The following is a 17,495-nucleotide window of genomic DNA, read 5'->3' as shown; positions in this document are numbered from 1 at the left end:
CATTTCTGTAGCTCCTCTGATACTCCTGCACAACCATCGTCAGACTGGGTAAGCTGGGAGTGCCGGCTGAATGAAACAGGCAGCAGCGTGTTGCTCGACAGAAAAGGTAGCTTCTGGTTACAAACTTTGGACCAATCAGGGCGCTGCTTCGCTTTCCTGCCGCAGGAGCAACAGAAGTTCAACCTGGACCCCTTCACGAAGAAACTATCTGCTCTAAATTCATACTGACAATGCCTTTTCACTTCCGCTGACATATCTGATAGCCAACTAATTGTCACTGAAGGAAACGTTTCCGAGCGATGACAATGTTGGGCATGTATGTGCCAGACAGATTTTCTCTGAAGTCGTCAAAGGTCCAGGATGGAATCGGTCTATACACGGCGAGGCGAGTCAAAAAGGTTTGTAGTTTCTGACTCGGGCAACTTTGTAACCAGGTTTACACGCGGGAAACGTTTCGTGTTGCTTTTTAAGAGACTCCTAGAGGTGTAGATACTTTTTTCTGTTCGCCTTTTCCCACTGATAGTCGCTGTCAAAATCTCAGCCAGAAGCCAAAGCGTCTGTGACGTGAAGTGCCACGTAGCTACAGTAACTCCGGCTGTTTCTCCGGGTTCACTTCACGTATTCCTGCCTGCAAAGGAGGGTCGAGCCGCGGATAGACATCCATGTTAAATCCAACGTAAAGATTTTAACTGTTCACGCCAATTAACTTATACATTCACAGTCATCTCCCTCCCACCCTTTGTTGCCATATATGCAGAAAAGGAGGTGGGAATGTTTCGGAGGATGAGTGGGTTGAAGTGTCTGTACTGGGGATGTTTGGTCGTTTAAATGTGTGGTAAAAGTTGCAGAGTGTGAACATGAATACAACAAGAAGAGCGGCACAATTTGACCACGCCCCCTGGAAAGTCCAAAGGAAAAATGTCCAGTACTGAGGGACACATTTACATGTCACATTAAACAGTAGGCGGGCCGACATCCACCCAGCACTCATCAGTGCAGAAATCATATCCTCTGGGGTGTATTATTATGGTTTAATGTCATTCATTTTTGACTGCCACTGTGTTCTTTAAAGGCATCATGTTTGACAAGTGATCCCTCTGTTTGTGTTAAAGGGAGAAAAGTTTGGCCCGTTTGCTGGTGAGAAAAAGCTGCCCAGTGAGTTGGATGAAAGCTCGGACACCAGGCTGATGTGGGAGGTGAATGCAGTTCTTCTTTTAAATTTAAAACCTCAGGGAATGGAAATGCTGAATCTTCAGTCAGTTTGACAGGCATCCTTCAGACCAAGTAGTTTTAACTCCAGAGTTCCCACGACTGCACCTCTGAAAGCAAAACTAAACCTATAAAATGCTGTAACGTACCTGAATCTTTCCAATTAATGCTTCTTTTTACTTAAAAAGAAGCAGTACAGCAGTGTTATTTCTGTGATGCTGCATAACACGACAGCTATAGCTACAAACTATATTTCAGAATAAAATCTTATGTTTAATAAGATAAGATAAGATAACCTTTATTAGTCCCACACGTGGGAAATTTGTTTTGTCACAGCAGGAAGTGGACAGTGCAAAAGTTATGAAGCAAAAATTAGAATAAAATAAAATAAGAATAAATAGAATAAAATAAAATACTATATACAATAGAATAAAATAGAATAGAATATACAATAAGATAAAAATAGAATACAAATGCTATATACAACTGAGTAAAAAAAGTAATAAGAATTTAACAGATACCGCAATCCAATACCCAGTTCAAGATTAATCCAGTATTTCTCTGCATTTTGGCCTGTGATTTCTAACCATAATAATCAGGGTGTTGTGGTGTCTTGTTGTCATGTTTAAAATTTCTGTAAGAAGTCAGTGTTGGTCTTTTCACATGGTTTCATTTAAATTTCTGTTCAAAGTCCAAAGAGATACATTTGTCAAAAATGTCACCACCCCTAACAATAAATAATACCCAATCCTGCAGTCTCACAATGTCAAAGCATCATTCCAAAAAAATCTTTCACTGGATTGGGATCAACTCCAAGTGTTAACCACGTTGGGTCAATACCAGTCTTTGGTGAAAATTTCTTTTAAATCCATTTCTAACTGGATGAGTAATCTTGCAGTACTGTTCAAATGTCTATAGCCAGCCCTCATTTCCTTATCTTTTGCTAGGAAATTTGGAAATGGGTGTAACAGTTTATTGAAACATGTGCAAAAATTCATGGAAATATAGTATAAATAAAAGTATATATTGCATATATAAATTTTGTAAGTCAATATTTGTTATGACTACCCTTATTCATCATCACAGTCAGCACTCTCTGATTCATGACTGATAGTGTTGCACATCTTTTTTCTTATCCAGGTATGCTTTTACTGTATTGGAAGTTAGTTTGGGATCATTGTCACGTGAAAAAATTAAGCTGTTGCCAATCACACTTTACAGATGGTACTGATGGTGTCAAAATCCATCAATTTTGACAAGATTCCCAATGTCACTGGGTGAAATGCAGCTCCAAACCATGATAGCCTCCATCCTGCTTTACAGATGGATGCAGACGCTCACTGTTGTTCCTCTCTACTGACCTCCATAAATACTGATGATGATTTGAACCAAAAATTACAGGTTTGGATGCATCACTTCATCAGACCTGTCACCACTGATTTTCAGTCCAGGTCTTGTGTAACTTGGCATACCTCAGTTTTTTCTCCCTGGTTCCCTTTACTAAGAATGGCTTCCTGACAGCCACGGTTCCACTGTGACCGTTTCTGGTGATGCTTCAGTGAACAGTAGATGGATCAACTGAAGGGCCAGAGGCACCTCGCAGGTCCTTTCACAGGTCTTTGCTGGATTTATTTCTATTTCTTAAGGACATTACTTTCAGATACTGCTCGTCTGATGCCTAACATGTCTTCTTTTATTCTCCACTTGTCCTATTTCCACATATTTTTTAAGGACACACTACAACCCATGCCAAGTTTTCAGCTAATAGCTCTTTGAGAGCTATTATTTGGTCCATAAAAACAATTTTATGTCTGTCAAACTGTGTTATATTTGGCTTTTTTCCCATAGATTCAACGAAAGCGCCTAAAGATATCATTTAAACTTGGTTCTTTGCTTCTTTTAGTTATGTTGCAAGCTAGGTGCCTGTTTATGCTTGAATGAGTCATAGGTCAGTGTTTCAATGCTGACCAAACCAAACTAAACCAAAAAAAAAAACCCACCCAAAACATTCCTTGAAAAATGGTCACATACAAGGACTGGACTGAAAATGAGTGACAAAGCAGCCAATGTGCAGATAAAAAGTTCAGAAAGTCTGGAGAACTATTTCTCAAGACCACTTTAAAAAAATTACAAGAACGTCTGGCTCATTGGAAGCAAAATTTACATAAAGGTGACTCAAGACTTTTGCACAGTACTGTATAAAAAAGGAGACAAAGTGAACCAATCACATACCGCTCTGGTGAAAGCAGCTAGTCAACTGTATTAAGACCAGTTTAACCATAAACAGCTGCAGCAGAGAAAACAGACACACAACAACTTTAAGAAACAGGTTTTTGTGTAGCAATTAATAAAACTAAACACAGTAAATATTCTTATAAAAACCTGTATGACAATTCAATGCAAAAAAAAAAAAAACAGATCAGACCTTTATCACATGATGCAGCTGCTTGTTGTCTGTCTGAGTACATTCTTGTTTTTTCTGTGATAAAGGAAACATTTAATTACGCTGCAGATAAATTAACCATAGTGCCTGACTGAAAGTGAGTCTTATCTCGTCTTGTGTAGAAACGCTGTGATGTAGTTATCTGTAGCTGCCACACTGGTGTTCATATGTAAGGCCAGCACACTTTGATGTACAGAAGACGAACCTTCAAAGAAGGCAATGAGAGAAGAAGAAGAAAAAGAATCAGTTGTTCTCATCTGACAGCTCATGTCGTTGCTGTTTCATTTTTTTTTTCCCCCTCTAGGTCCGTGGCAGTAAAGGAGATGTTCTGTATATTCTGGATGCGAGCAATCCCCGCTATGCCAACTGGCTGCGGTTTGTCCATCAGGCGCCTTCGCAGGAGCAGAAGAACTTGGCAGCCATTCAGGTACATTTCCACTCTGCAGACAATGAATCCCTCAGACCTTCCTGAAAGAAAGAAAATGATAAATATTACAGACATCTGTCAAACCTCCAAACCCGAAGTTAGAAATTATGTAAATTATTTCAAATTTGATCTCAGCAAATACGGAAATCTTATTTTCTTCTGGAAAAAACCTTGAAAACAAGATGGAAATGACAGACTTTTTTCAGCAGCTATTTATTGTTTTTGTTGTGTGAAAAATCACAGATGTGCATGCGAGAAAAAGCAGTTGCAAAAGAGCGACGCTAGTAGAAAAAGCACGGGTAAGAAAAAAGTCTGGAGACCTACAAACTGAACTGAAATGGAATACTGCTTGAAAATTGATTGTTTTTATAATGATTAAAGGTTTAAGGCAAAAAGGGAAATTTCTGCCAAAAAAATTCAGAGTTCATTTATATTGCAAAACAAATTACTTTGGCTCGAAGTCTGTTTGCTGCCAGATGTTTAAACTGTTAAAGGCTGTTATTAACGTAAAAAGGACATTAAGTTGGAGAAAGAGAGAAGTGTATTTGTTTCTGTTCTCTGTTTTTATCCTTGGTGTCCTTAGGATTTATACATTTTTCTGGATTTTGCTGAGGGAATATTTTGCAGCTGCAAAATTCCCTTTCTTAATTTATTTCCTAGAGACTCCAAGACTAGCTTTTAAAAAGTTATTATGTTGACAAATAATGTGTTAACTACAGTTATGCGGGAAATGAGAATCGGAAAATGTGCTGAATTTTCCAAACGTACAATGTAGATTTTCACAGTCTTGTGAATACAGTACAGTGGATATGGGAAAGTTCAGCTTCTGCGCTTCTGTGCGAAAGATAAAAAGAGGTTATCCGCTCATCTTGGGAGAAAAATGAAAGTCCGAGGAAGAGAAGATGAACATTTGAGATCTGAGGGCCAAGTTGCTGCCATTAATAGTTGAATGCACAGAGTGATCGGTCTTTTAAAGGTCACACATGTGAGTTAAATCTCTGTGTTTCATCAACGGTGACATTTATTGTGTAGCTTTCCTCCTCTTAATCATTATTTATGTATATTTAGGGTCCCATAGTTAAAAACCAAATGACAGTTTGATTTTATTAACATGACCTTTAAGGCAGGGAAGTGAATGACAATATTTTTAAGAGTTTCACCGTTTGACCTATGGCCTCAATCAAGCATTAACAGACTGCTGTCAGGGTGTAATGAGTTCAGCTAGCCTTACCGCAGAAGGTTAAAACTGTTAGCAACTGACTTTATTTTCTTATTTTTACATTGTTAAATATATCGAGTCACAGTCAGCAAATGTTCAGGCTGTGTTTGTTTTTTTAGGACGGAGAGAACATCTTCTACCTGGCTGTGGATGACATAGAGACAGACACGGAGCTCCTGATAGGCTACCTGGACAGTGATATGGAAGAGGAGGAAGAAGAAGAGGAAGAGGATATTAAAGATGAAGATGAGAATAGTAAAGAGGCCAAGCACCTTGTAGAAATGGGTACAGTGGAATGTTTTAGTTTGCCTTCTTATGTAAACACATTTATAGGCGATCAGTTTATAGCACACACATAAAAAAACTAAACTTGCCCTACAACATGACGTACTGTGTTCATTAACCTTAACAGAACTAGTAATAAAGAAGGAGGACCACCCCTGCTTGCTGTGTGAGAGCAGTTTTCCGAGTGAAGAGATCCTGGCTGCCCACCTCCAGAGTTTGCACCAGAGGCCCAGCACAGAGGAGAAGGAGTTCAAATGCAGGAACTGTGGCAAAAAGTTTCCCATCAAACAGGCTCTGCAGCGCCAGTGGGTTTACTCTTTCATTACTTGTAGTGTAGTTTTATTTCACGCTCAACATTTCTCTGATCTCTGAGAAGTCTGAAGTTTGAAGAGATGTTAAATCAGTCCAGGGAACTGATTAGATTATGTGTTATATTGATAAAAGTTTGGCCCAAGTTTTGATTTCGAGTCAACGATGAAGTATGTGTATCACTTTGACCCCTCAAAAACATTAATATGGCATAAAGCAACAGTTTATATGCTATTAATTGACGCAATGTCACACAAATATATAATAAAATCAAGTAAATACATTTGATCACATTGCATAAAACACTGGCCAATATTTAAAGCCATAATCGGGTAACATTAATGTCATATTTCATCTTTGGCCCAAAACTGAATTAGCAACAGTCTTTGGTGCCTGGCTATTACAAGTCTTTACAAAATGTTTAATATTAGTCTGGGCAGGCATAGAGACCTAGAGGCTTGTACGTAAGTGGTTAGTAGAGGCATTCATTCTAGTTTTAGCTTTAGACATACAGTGGCTTCTACAAAGTATTGACTCAGGGGGCTGAATAATTACGCACGCCCCACTTTTCAGTTATTTATTTGTAAAAAATGTTTGGAATCATGTATGATTTTCGTTCCACTTCTCACGTGTACACCACTTTGTATTGGTCTTTCACCTGGAATTCCAATAGAATTGATTCATGTTTGTGGCTGTAATGTGACAAAATGTGGAAAAGTTCAAGGGGGCCGAATACTTTTGCAAGCCACTGTAGATATGCTAACTGCTCTCCCTTCTTTTAACGCTTAATGCTAATTTAAGCTAACTGGGTGCTAGCTTTAACTTTTAGTTGCAGTATTTCAGTAAATCACTTTTTAAATTCATTTTTGTTTGAATTTACTTAAAAGAAGAAAATAAATCGACTTTTTTCAGTGGAAAATCTTTTAATATTGTTCCGATGATGTTTTTCTGCTCTTGATTATTTGTTGTAGTCATCCTGGTTTGATTCATTTCCTATTCTGTCCTGTTTTTATTTTCAATCCTCCCACAGTGTTTTGCATTGTTCTGAGTCACTAGACCCATCAGCTGACTCCAAAGCCCATCAGTGCTCCCTGTGCCATTACACATTCAGCTCAGAGTCCAGGTAACATGCATTATCCAAACCATAGTACAGGACAGTGTAAAGCATGCCGTTGTACCACTGTTACTCTGTAACTCATAACTCTTCTTCTTTCTTCTTTGATATCTCCGTGTGTGCAGTTTTGAACAACATAAGGAAGCCTGTAAAGGAGATGCCAGGTTTATATGTAAAGCCGAGAGCTGCGGCAAAAGATTTAAGAGCAAAGACGCTCTGAAGAAGCATAAAGGAAATGTTCACACAGGTTGGCGCCTCTGTCTCTCTCTGTTTCGCAGTGTTTCTCTGTGATGTTCACTGCCTCGTTCTCTCTGTTGTACACATGCGTAGCACTTTCATGCAATGAAGATAATCGTCCATTAGCAGCCTCAGCACTCAAGGAACTGCAGTTAGAGTGCATGACCTCGATCAGTTAAAATCTCTGCGATGTTAAGACACATCTCTAATTACTTGCGTTCCATAATTGCTGACCTGTGTGTGCTGGGGCAGCTCACTCTTTCAGATAATTGGACTTCCATAGCTATTTATGATGGGATGTAGGGCAGTGGGAATCTGTGCAGCCTTACATATCAACCCGAGATTAAGACATTAATCTGAGAGGCTGATGGAGCTGAGATCTGTGCCTTTATGTTTTTTCCCAGTGCAGTCAGAACTAAGTGGTGTGTGTGTGCGTGTGAATGTGTGGGCGAAGGGGGAAGTGGATCAGACGCAACAGATGTGGGTCATGTAATTCAGACGGGGATAAAGGGAGGGTGTCACTGGTCCCAAAATGGTGGGATCACTGGGGCTATGAGTAAGGGAGTTCAATGACAAATAAAACATTTGGTGTTTTTCTTTAACCACGTAATGATGTGTCAGTGTACCAAAATTGTTGTTCATTGCTAACAGCTCTGTACGTGGAGTTTTGTAATGCACTTTGTTTGTTTCTTTATAGGGAGTGCACGACGGAAACTCACATGCACCATATGCAACAGAAAATGCTCCTCTTCCCTGAATTTACAAGAACACAGGAAGGTGAGCTTCTCTAACATCTTCCGTACAGCTCAGTTTATCCCAGGCGGATACTTTGCATTGGATCTGAGAGGATTTGCTCAGCTTACGCAGTTTTGCATGATCCATTTTTACAGCGATGTCTCTTTGGTGCCGTTTCTCGCTCTACAGTGGTATCCATCAATCTCCACTGTTTCTGTAACCCAGTCTAACCTCTTAATCTTGCGTCTGCCTCTGCTTCACGTGCTTTAGGGTTCATTTATTCCCTCTTTACGATCAGGTTTAAACTTATTTGGGATGACAGAGCAGAGGATGGCGGTTTCTTTTTCCCTAGCTCATCCCACAGGTCTGTTTGCAGAGCACAAGGTTTTAACAGGGTCCCCTTTCTTACTGATAGATTACAGATTTGAATTTAGCTGTTTAAATAGTTCTTTAAAACATTTTTATACAGACAAAATTAATTTTATTGCTGTGTATATAATCCTTTTTTCATTGCATGATTTTTCTATGTCTAACACGTGTGATGAGGCAAGTTTTTCCAAGCTACATTCCTCTGTTGAGTAGGCTAATGGGTCATCCAAAGATGTATTTTCTTTGCAATTACATTCTATTAAATTAATTGCATTAACTAGTTATTAATAATGTAGCTGACATGACTGAGGGGTTAACGTTTGCTATGACAATGCCAAGATAAACACTAAAGAATGGTATTTATGTAAAAAAAGTAAATGCGTGGTCACACTAGAGCTATTTGTCTTTAGCTTATATTCTCTTCTATGTACTTGTAAATGCTGCAGTAAGAGCAGATGTGGCTGAATGTCTTGATTTGCCAGACGGGCTTTAAGGCATCTAAAACATAGTGCACAGTATTTGTAAAGACATTAGATATTATTATAGACATTTTTATTCCAGCCTGTTTTGCTACATTTTAAAAATTTTTTATCGTCAAACTATAGACTGTATATAAAAAATGGACACAGCAACTGTGACATTACCCATTAGCTGTGAAGCTCTGTTTTGAAACTTTGATTTTGGCACTTTGGGTTCTTCTATGCTGTTCTTGTTTTTTGTGAACATATTTTATCCAGATGGTGATGTGTTAAATTATTAGCTAATGCTAGCATGTCTGGTTATTAAAGTGATCCCTGGTAGTTAGTATAATTAGACAAACGCGTTCAGGATCACATAGATTGTGATGTTTGCTGACGACATAGTGGTCTGTAGTGAGAGTATGGAGCATGTGCAAGAGAGCCTGGAGAGGCGTACTCCAACCGGTCGCGGCAGATGACCCCGCCCCTCCCTGAGCCTGGTTCTGCTGGAGGTTTCTTCCTGTTAAAAGGGAGTTTTTCCTTCCCACTGTCGCCACAGTGCTTGCTCATAGGGGGTCGTATGATTGTTGGATTTTTCTCTGTATGTCTACCTTACAATATAAAGCGCCTAGAGGTGACTGTTGTTGTGATTTAGCGCTATAAAAATAAAACTGAAAAAAATTGAATTGAATTGAATTGAGGTGGTGGTATGCACTGGAGAAAAGAAGAAGGAAAGTCAGTAAAAGTGAGACAGAATTCATGTGTGTGAATGAGAGAAAGACAGTTTGAATGGCGAAGTTGCACGGAGTAGACATAGTGAATGTGGATGAGTTAAATGCCTGGGGTCAACCATCCAAAGCAATGATCAGCGCACAAGGGAGACGAGTGTCCAGCCAAGGTGCAGCGGTGGAAACGAGTGCCAGGGGTGATTTGTTACATCACCCCTTTGTTTACAAGATGATAGTGAGATCTGCTATGATGTATCATAGCAGATTAAAATGCATATATGCAAATATCAATTTGGGGAAACTATCAATTGAGACCAAAAAGGTTTTTGTATCAGGCTATAGGCATGCTGGCCATGTTAACATGGGAATCTATGACCGTTATAGTTTGTGTCACTTCTGCATTAGCATAATGTGAACCAGCCTCGGACTGCAAGAAAGGTCGGCTTAAATGCACTTAAAAACAATCTCAACTGCTCAAACAATCTCTTCCCAGACGGTCTTATACGCCAGCACAAGTTGAGCCTGTTTAAGCATCTTTGCTGGGGTCAATCATATTCAATTGAAGAAAAGGATGCCTTTTTTTCATTCTTTACACGCGGGTCAAGCCAGATCTTGATTTGCAGAGAAAAGTCTGAGGCATAAACTAACCCTGCTGCTGTCAGCAATTTAAAGCTGGTTTAATATTTTCAGTTGAAGACCATGTGCTTTTTTGTGTAAGGATCATGTTGTATGACTATGCAAACTGCTCTCTGTCCAGTTGTACGCATTTTATATGTAATAGTAAGTCAGAGGTGTTAAGGAAAAACTATAATATCTTAGTCTACTGCTTTTTTGTGCTAATTATCCCTTCATTTTAGTCTTGAGAAGCTATTTTGTACAGCACTTTCAGCGATGTTGGCTAATAGATTAGTTTGCAAGTTGTCTCAAATAATTTGTCTTATTAGAAGTCATTCATTAATTATTCCAGTTGGTGATTGTGAAATGTAATTTTCTGCTGTCAACATCTATCATCCAGATTAATCAGCTGACTTTGTTCCATCCCTGTCCACTCATTCATCAGCAAGCTTCTTCCAAACTGTGCAACTGTTGTAAAGTCACCTGGAAGTGACACAGTTCTGCAGAGAATCATTTAACCTACTTCACCTGTCTATGCATCGGTATTCTCCAGTTTCAGCTCTCCAAGGGGTTTTAAAATAGGAGTGTGTGATATTCCTGTGTGGCCTCCGGATCTGTCTGTGTACCAGTTTTATATCTTCTATTATAGTAAAAGTGTTTTCTAATCGCACGCTGTTGTCTGAAAGTAAAGTAAAGATGTTTCTATAAATTTAGGCCACAACCACATGGGGTTTATATAAATTACCTTTTTTTTTTTTACAGTAAGAATCGAGTATAATGCAGCGTTGATTCCCATTAAAAGTGTTATTTTAAATATGTCACATTTCTGACAAAAATCTGACATGTTCTTATAGCTTCAATCAAGGCCAATGGGCATTTAGTATTATTCTTACAGAAGAGCAATCAAACTTTCCATACTGATAATTTGGCTCCAAAGCAGCTTAAAAACTGCCTTTATCATCATTTAGCTGAACAAGGTTTTGCAGAAGCAGCTGACAAGAGGAGCTGCGTTACATTAGCATATGCTATTGTAGCTGTACGCCGGGGAGCTATTGAATATGCAATTACTGGAACTGTGCTGTGAAGCAGAAAAGGGATTGAAAGTTTTCATCACTTTAATTGCTTTTCCGTCTGTAGACATCAGTCTAATGAAAGCGGACAAGATTTAGTTTCAGTTGACCATCGCACACTGAGATCCTTGAACTTTCGCAGCTCATTTCCCCTGAATCTTTTCAGTGGTCAGCAAGAACAAAACTTCAAACGCTCTTGCTCTGTTTTTTGCTCCTGTACCGTAGATACACGAAATATTTGAATGCCACGCTTGTGACAAAAAGTTCATCTCTACAAATCAACTGAAACGCCACATGATAACACACTCAGGTAAGACGATGATGCTGCAACGATGAGCTGACCTTTTTGCTTCATGCATTCTCTCTGCTTCTTTGAGATAATCTCTGTTAATCTGTCGCTGATCAGAGAAGCGACCGTACACCTGTGAGATCTGCAGTCGGTCATTCAAGCGTTTGGACCAGGTGACGGCTCACAAGATCATCCACAGCGAGGACAAACCGTACAAATGTAAGCTGTGTGGGAAGGAGTTTGCACACCGCAATGTCTACAAGAATCACAAGAAGGTGAGCAAGTGTATAAGATGTGAAGATCCACTTTAGATTTTTATGTTCTATAATTAGGTATATTATGTTAACTATACCACTGTATCCAGATGATTGGTGCTTTCAAAGAGGAGATACTCCTTAAAAGTCGGTGTCACTTCAAAGCTAGAATTATTAGTGAAGCTGTGATCAATCAGGATCTCGTTGGTTGCTGTTATCTGTGGGGTCTCTGGGCATTTCCACCCTTGAGGTTCCCTGTGTTTACTTTTGGGATTGAGCTGTCACTCAGACAGATATGTGGGGGGGGACAGACGGGTGTCGCAAAAACAGAAGCACTTTGAATCTAAAGCCCCTCAAGCTGCTTGTCTTCATCAAGTCAACAAACTAAATTGGCTACGGAGCCTTAAGCGAAATCCTCTTGCATCAATTTAAGAAGCCTCCCCGACGTCCACGTCGAGGCAGGAGGCGGCTTGCGTTACACTTTATAAACATGCTGCTCGATTCTCTTTGCAGACGCACTCCGAGGAAAGGCCTTTCCAGTGTGAGGAATGCAAAGCGCTGTTCCGCACCCCCTTCTCTTTACAGCGTCATCTTCTCATCCACAATAGTAAGTATTACCATTGATGTGTCCATCAGACTCCTCAAACACTGTTGACATAGAAACCCCCTATAAATCTGCCACTATCCAGTTGAAACTGCTCCTGTGCACATACATGAGTACAGCAATATGACCAGCTCATACATTTCCTGGCTAATTGTGATCAGCTGCAGTGGAACCACCATATTTACAGTTACTCCCACAGGTTTCTGTTCAGGATTCTTTGAGCTCCATGTGTTCTCCTTATAAAGCTGTAAGTAGATATCTCCTTACAAAACATAGACATCTTTGATCTTAAAGTGGCGAGTTCGCCACATTCTTTCACAACATTTTAAAGTAAAATTGCCCTGTTAAAACCAGCCTACTAAGTTTTACAGGCTATAGTCCTGTATTTTTACTGTTTTTATTGCTGTCTCATCCCTACCACTGTGGATATTTCCAGACGCTGTAACCCCATCAAAAGTCTCCCGGTTAAGACATCAGTTGTCTGATTGTCTGGTCCTCCCTGAATGCTCTGCTTTGACAAAAACTTTCTCCCTGGACAGTTGAGCTGCAGATGAGCCTTGGCAGGATGCATTAGTCGTCCTCAAACTGTGCCAGATAACAAAAGGATTGTAAAGCTCAAGGCATTTCCTGCTGCTGTCTCAGGCGGCAAGAAGCAATATAATATCAGGACTTTTATTATGTATCAATGGGATATGGGGCTTGAGGATTGGATGTGTGATTTCATTGTGCTCTAGGCGAGAAAACAGAAATAATATTGAATAAATGTACCAGTAAAGCAATCCAGTAATTGTTCCAATGCGTAATTTTCAAATACTTTTTTTAAGTGCTTCTTGGTCAGTTGGATCACAGACAGAGAGCCAAGACACTCAAGTGTTTACACCTGAATCTAATAAGTGTTACTGTCAGTATCACTTCCATAAGAAGGTCAAAAGTCTTTCCTCGAGGTCTCTGTGTTCACCAGTGAAGTGGCAGATTTTTGTCGAGCAAAGAGGAGAAAATGTTTCGGGGAGTTTGCCCATGTTTGGACTTGACTTTCTAAGTCCTGCACTGATGGCATATTTTCCTGCTTTTCTAGCTGAAGATGCACCAGGATATAAAATTTAACATAACAAAAGACATGTACACATGCACTTTAAAACCAAGTGTAAAAACCACCCATTTCTCACATTTTGCTCAAAACTGCAGAACTATTGTGTAAATTCAATTCAATTCAATTCAATTTTATTTATATAGCGCCAAATCACAACAAAAGTCGCCTCAAGGCGCTTTATATTGTACAGTAGATAGCACAATAATAAATACAGAGAAAACCCAACAATCATATGACCCCTATGAGCAAGCACTTTGGCGACAGTGGGAAGGAAAAACTCCCTTTAACAGGAAGAAACCTCCGGCAGAACCAGGCTCAGGGGGAGGCGGCCATCTGCTGCGACCGGTTGGGGTGAAAGAAGGAAAACAGGATGAAAGACATGCTGTGGAAGAGAGACAGAGATTAATAACAGATATGATTCGATGCAGAGAGGTCTATTAGCACATAGTGAGTGAGAAAGGTGACTGGAAGGGAAAAACTCAATGCATCATGGGAATCCCCGCAGCCTCACGTCTATTGCAGCATAACTAAGGGAGGATTCAGGGTCACCTGGTCCAGCCCTAACTATATGCTTTAGCAAAAGGAAAGTTTTAAGCCTAATCTTGAAAGTAGAGATAGTGTCTGTCTCCGAATCCAAACTGGAAGTTGGTTCCACAGAAGAGGGGCCTGAAAACTGAAGGCTCTGCCTCCCATTCTACTTTTAAATACTCTAGGAACAACAAGTAGGCCTGCAGTGCAAGAGCGAAGTGCTCTAATAGGGTGATATGGTACTACAAGGTCATTAAGATAAGATGGGGCCTGATTATTTAAGACCTTGTATGTGAGGAGCAGGATTTTGAATTCAATTCTGGATTTAACAGGAAGCCAATGAAGGAAGCCAAAACAGGAGAAATATGCTCTCTTTCTAGTCCCTGTCAGTACTCTTGCTGCAGCATTTTGGATTAGCTGAAGGCTTCTCAGCGAGTTTTTAGGACTTCCTGATAATAGTGAATTACAGTAGTCCAGCCTGGAAGTAATAAATGCATGAACTAGTTTTTCAGCATCACTCTGAGACAGGATATTTCTAATTTTAGAGATGTTGCGCAAATGGAAGAAAGCAGTCTTACATATTTGTTTAATATGTGCATTGAAGGACATGTCCTGGTCAAAATGACTCCAAGGTTCCTCACAGTGTTACTGGAGGCCAAGGTAATGCCATCCAGAGTAAGAATCTGCTTAGATACCATATTTCTAAGATTTTCAGGGCCGAGTACAATAACCTCAGTTTTATCTGAATTAAGAAGCAGAAAGTTAGCGGCCATCCAGGTCTTTATGTCTTTAAGACATTCCTGCAGTTTAACTAATTGGTGTGTGTTACCTGGCTTCATGGATAGATAGAGCTGCGTGTCATCTGCATAGCAGTGAAAATTTATGCTATGTCTTCTAATGATGTTGCCTAAGGGAAGCATGTACAATGTAAATAGAATTGGTCCTAGCACTGAACCCTGTGGAACACCATAATTGACCTTAGTGTCTGAAGAGGACTCTCCATTTACATGTACAAACTGGAGTCTATTAGATAGATATGATACAAACCACTGCAGCGCAGTACCTGTAATACCTACAGCATGTTCTAATCGCTCTAATAGGATATTATGGTCAACAGTATCGAACGCAGCACTGAGGTCTAGCAGGACAAGCACAGAGATGAGTCCACTGTCAGAGGCCATAAGAAGATCATTTGTAACCTTCACTAAAGCTGTTTCTGTGCTGTGATGAGCTCTGAAACCTGACTGAAACGCTTCAAATAAGCCATAAATGTGCCAAAAGAAACAAAAAAGGCCAAATTTTGGGGTTATTATTGTGATAGAATAACAAAATGTGTTTCAGTATTTTTCAGTCGATTTATAGATATAAAATTAATTATTTGATCTTAAAAATGCAATTCCAGAGATTATAGGTAGATGTTGGGGTGGTAGAGGGGTTAGAAGAGAAAGCAGCAGCATATTTATAAATGTATACATATAAATTTTGCAGCATATGTGGACCATCAAATTGGGAGGGTGTGTCTGGCATATGACGTGAGGAGAGTGTGTGTGAAGCAGTGCAGCTGAAGCTACCTGCCTGAACTGGCTCACAGGCTTCGCTCTATTTAAACCTTTGGTTCTTTCATATTATGTCATCATAATTCTTAAATCCCACATTCTTTAGCCCTTTTCTGTACATGACTTTAAAGTTGCAGTGTATTTGTAACAACGTGACAAATCAGTATGTAGTTCTTGCTTTGGGTAGAGCACATTTATGTGTTTAGACCCCATTTGTAGACCTTTGGCATAACCCCTGTGTGTGTGTGTGTGTGTGTGTGTGTGTGTGTGTGTGTGTGTGTGTGTGTGTGTTTGCGTCTAAATTAAAGTTTGTACATGCTTATGTAGGAGCGTGAGTACCTTATTATCAGACTGAAGCCTTGCTCAGTGTTTTAATGGAATCACTTTGCGAGTGTGCCGTTGACGTTAATTACCATCACGAGAGTGTTTCCATCTAAATTAAAAAACAAAGCGAGCCTCAGCTTTCGCTGGTGTTCCTTTTCACTGAGCTGACCATCATCTGCCTTGGTAATAGGAGAATGAGTGCAAGCTTGCAACCACTTGCTCCCTCCATCTAAACTACTCTGTGGAAATTGAATGATCTCCATATAATTGAAACATCTTTTCTTGAACAATAGAAGCTGTTGTGTGGAGGCAGAGAGCCGAGGCGTGAAGGAAAACATCAGGCTTCGCCATCCCAGCAGCTGACATAACTGTCTAAAAGCTGTCTGTCTGTCTGGAGTTTTAGGCCTGTTCAGGGAAATGATTAATAAAATAGGGCATGTTTTTTAACTTTTTGACGTACAGGCCAAACATATGGCAGAGTATTTTATTTTACTGTTTACTCTGGCGTGTGTTCAGCTACAGATACACAATAAAAGGCAACCAGACCTTTTTAAAAGACGGTTGTCTGGGTTTTCTTTGTAGTTATCTGCCCACACAATAGCCCTGGTGAAATTGGGTCCCCTCTTGTTGTGCGTGATGACTCTGTGTTCAGACGTTTAACAATAGCTGAGTTGAAATGGCTCTTGCAAATGTTCGTCTTTTCCTTGCTGCAGGTGAGAGAACATTCAAGTGTGACCAGTGTGACGCCACCTTCAAGAGGAAGGACACGCTCAACGTCCACATCCAGGTGGTGCACGACGGCCACAAGAAGTACAAGTGCGACCTGTGCGAGAAGGCTTTTGTCACTCCTTCTGTCCTCAAGAGCCACAAGAAGGTGGGTGAAAAGAGCTGGAGCCAGACGACCTCAATCATACGCGGTGATTGCACGTCTGCTGGGGCTTTGTCCTGAAATTGAGTTCAAACACAATTGTAGTTGCATTTATTTGAAATGCGCACAGACATAACAGTTAGAAAATAAGTTGTGAAACTTTGCAAAGTAATATTTAGACAGTTACTAAGATTATATGCCATTTTGAGATAAAAGCTGAAGTAATGGAAGAACTTGGCTAAATTGCAGTTTAAGGCTGATTTTCCATCATCATCACTCTGCTATGAAACTAAATTGCAATAAAATCAATGGCATGGTGAACATCTATTCTAACAAAATATTTCCATTGTTTCACATTCAGTCTTGCTCCTTGCCTCACGACACTGATTTCTCTAACTATACTAATATTTCAGACTATTGAATCTGCTGGAAACATCCATCTCGACCGTTGTTGCCTAAGCAGGCTTGGAAATCAGTTCATATGTTGATTAGAAATGGCAGTTAGTCCATTAGCTCCGCAGGCTCTCAGAGCCCCGAACAGATCTCGCTGCAGATTGTGAGCCCTAAATCTGACAACGTCCGGTGCAGTTATGGATCAAGATTGAAACCAAACAGTTTCTTGGCACAAAGCAAAAGAAAATGTCTTGGAGGTTGTCTCAGAACAGTAGGGCTGAAGACAGGCATGTTGAACTGTCTCAGTGCTCGGGGTGTCTGGAGGCTGCTGAGAAATCTGGCGTTGATCAAAGTCAGGTTGTTGAGGAGAT

The 17,495-nt window shown here is 40.0% G+C and overlaps 1 protein-coding gene across 1 annotated transcript in view; it reads left to right on the top strand.

Annotated features, from left to right (window-relative positions):
• prdm5 (PR domain containing 5) overlaps window positions 1-17,495 on the top strand; it is a 49,960-nt gene continuing 32,465 nt past the window's right edge. The window contains exons 1-12 of the mRNA XM_031753615.2: window positions 1-398; window positions 1,113-1,196; window positions 3,957-4,079; window positions 5,418-5,583; window positions 5,711-5,888; window positions 6,923-7,015; window positions 7,132-7,253; window positions 7,941-8,020; window positions 11,444-11,528; window positions 11,625-11,782; window positions 12,275-12,368; window positions 16,577-16,737. Of these exons, the coding sequence (XP_031609475.1) occupies window positions 300-398; window positions 1,113-1,196; window positions 3,957-4,079; window positions 5,418-5,583; window positions 5,711-5,888; window positions 6,923-7,015; window positions 7,132-7,253; window positions 7,941-8,020; window positions 11,444-11,528; window positions 11,625-11,782; window positions 12,275-12,368; window positions 16,577-16,737 (1,443 nt within the window). The 5' untranslated portion in view covers window positions 1-299. The remainder of the gene's footprint in view (window positions 399-1,112; window positions 1,197-3,956; window positions 4,080-5,417; window positions 5,584-5,710; window positions 5,889-6,922; window positions 7,016-7,131; window positions 7,254-7,940; window positions 8,021-11,443; window positions 11,529-11,624; window positions 11,783-12,274; window positions 12,369-16,576; window positions 16,738-17,495) is intronic.

Source organism: Oreochromis aureus, linkage group 23 (assembly GCF_013358895.1).
Source record: "Oreochromis aureus strain Israel breed Guangdong linkage group 23, ZZ_aureus, whole genome shotgun sequence".
Classification (NCBI taxonomy): domain Eukaryota; kingdom Metazoa; phylum Chordata; class Actinopteri; order Cichliformes; family Cichlidae; genus Oreochromis; species Oreochromis aureus.
The sequence above is the reverse complement of the archived record's forward strand: the minus strand, read 5'-3'. Positions and strand labels throughout refer to the sequence as shown.